The sequence below is a fragment of the Sinocyclocheilus grahami genome, unplaced genomic scaffold (assembly GCF_001515645.1).
Source record: "Sinocyclocheilus grahami isolate Dianchi unplaced genomic scaffold, SAMN03320097.WGS_v1.1 scaffold199.1, whole genome shotgun sequence".
NCBI classification, from domain to species: Eukaryota; Metazoa; Chordata; class Actinopteri; order Cypriniformes; family Cyprinidae; genus Sinocyclocheilus; species Sinocyclocheilus grahami.
In genome coordinates, this window is record NW_015505378.1 from 1,295,793 (window position 1) to 1,297,431 (window position 1,639).

Below are 1,639 nucleotides of genomic sequence, written 5' to 3' on the forward strand. Positions count from 1 at the left end.
AAAGTTTGTGATACATTCCCTAAAAATTTAGTTGTCCTGTTTCTGCTTATATGTATACTCCTCAAAATGTATAATCCTTCATATATCCAAGTGTATCCACATCTAAACCGTCAATTGTTGGGCCCTTGAAAGGTGAAACTGTAACTGCTACAACTGACTGGCTATGGACAAAATAGCACTGCCATCCACTCATTTTTTGGTTTCAGTCCTATGCTTTCAACAATAATCATGTCTTGTCATGTCAATTATAAATTGTACCTATAGGCCTAATCACAATATAATAATTTTCTGTTTCAATGTTTCTACAGGTTTCTCAGAGTAGTCCAGAGGAAAGTTGTACAGGGCCACCATCTGGACAAAAGAGACCGGCAAGTTAACTAGTTATATGCTGAATAATAATAGAATACATGCTATGGGACAAGTTATAACCTGTAACAGGATCTGTAACTTAAATATTGTTTTGCTTTTCAGCAGGCCCAGAGAAATCCCTCTTTCCCAAGCTTTGTGGATAGTAAGTTCTGTTTTATTTAAACACAATTGAATATTGTGTCTCAAACCTTTAAAGATTTGAAAAATGCATGATAAATTGGAATAGTATTGATATTAGAGTTAGGTTCAGAGTATTAGCTCAAATTTCAGGTGTTTTATTAGTCTAGTTGTTTATCCTGCTCTTTGCATTTGTTTATTAGTCCCTGGTCCATGTGAGCCAGAAGATCTCATCAATGGAATAATCTTTGCCGCAAACTACCTCGGCTCTACCCAGCTGCTCTCTGACAGAAACCCGTCCAAAAGCGTGCGCATGAAGCAAGCTCAGGAAGCTGTGGACTGTGTTAAGGTATTTATAAGATTCTCCACACAAAAATATTTGAATATTTCTGCTGCCTTGGCGAGGCTCTTGTGAATGAACGTTACTTGAAATGTGCTTTATGGTTTAATATTTTGTGGATATACTGTAGAATGTTGTCAGAAGATCCCTCTCAGTCCACTAGATGACACTGTAACCTTTGTGAAACCATGTTCTTTAGTCTGTAGAGGGTGAAGCTCAGAGCTTGACAGAGATTGACTTGTTCATCTCAACCAAGGCCATCAAGGTGCTCAATGCTGACACACAGGTCGGTAAATTTCATTTAAGTCTGGTAATTGTGTGAATATATACAATATTTTGTCAAATATACAGTCAGAGCTGTGGTGCAGATGTACTAACACTTTCCTGTTGCTTTCCACTTTACTATCCATAAAAAGACAGAATGCACTATTAAAAAGAACTGGATTTACATTAAAGGACAAGTTACAGAATTGATGCTTAGCTACATACTTTTCATTGACTGACTCCTGATCCTTGTTCACAGGAGACGATGATGGACAACGCCCTCCGCACCATCTCCTACATCGCAGACATCGGTGACGTGGTGGTCCTGATGGCTCGCAGGCGTCTGTCTAACTCCTCCTCGCTCGACTGCACAGATTCAGGCCTCAGCACAGAAAGTCGGAAGCAGTACCGCATGATGTGCTACGTCTTTGAGTCAGAGGATGTGAGATTGATCTTTTCTTATAATAACCAATAATAAGAATGAAAGTGAATAATGTTTACCATGAATTAATTTTATAAAGAAAAGATTAAAGCTTAAGTGTTTTTTTT

General features: G+C 38.1%; 1 protein-coding gene across 1 annotated transcript in view; it reads left to right on the plus strand.

The window, feature by feature from the left end:
- The window catches only part of LOC107595266 (amyloid beta A4 precursor protein-binding family A member 2-like), a gene marked incomplete at its 3' end in the record, with an annotated part of 13,042 nt that overhangs the window by 8,325 nt on the left and 3,078 nt on the right, over nt 1–1,639 (plus strand). The window contains exons 2-6 of the mRNA XM_016285617.1: nt 309–368; nt 472–511; nt 690–835; nt 1,026–1,112; nt 1,350–1,532. Coding sequence (XP_016141103.1) covers nt 309–368; nt 472–511; nt 690–835; nt 1,026–1,112; nt 1,350–1,532 — 516 coding nt within the window. The remainder of the gene's footprint in view (nt 1–308; nt 369–471; nt 512–689; nt 836–1,025; nt 1,113–1,349; nt 1,533–1,639) is intronic.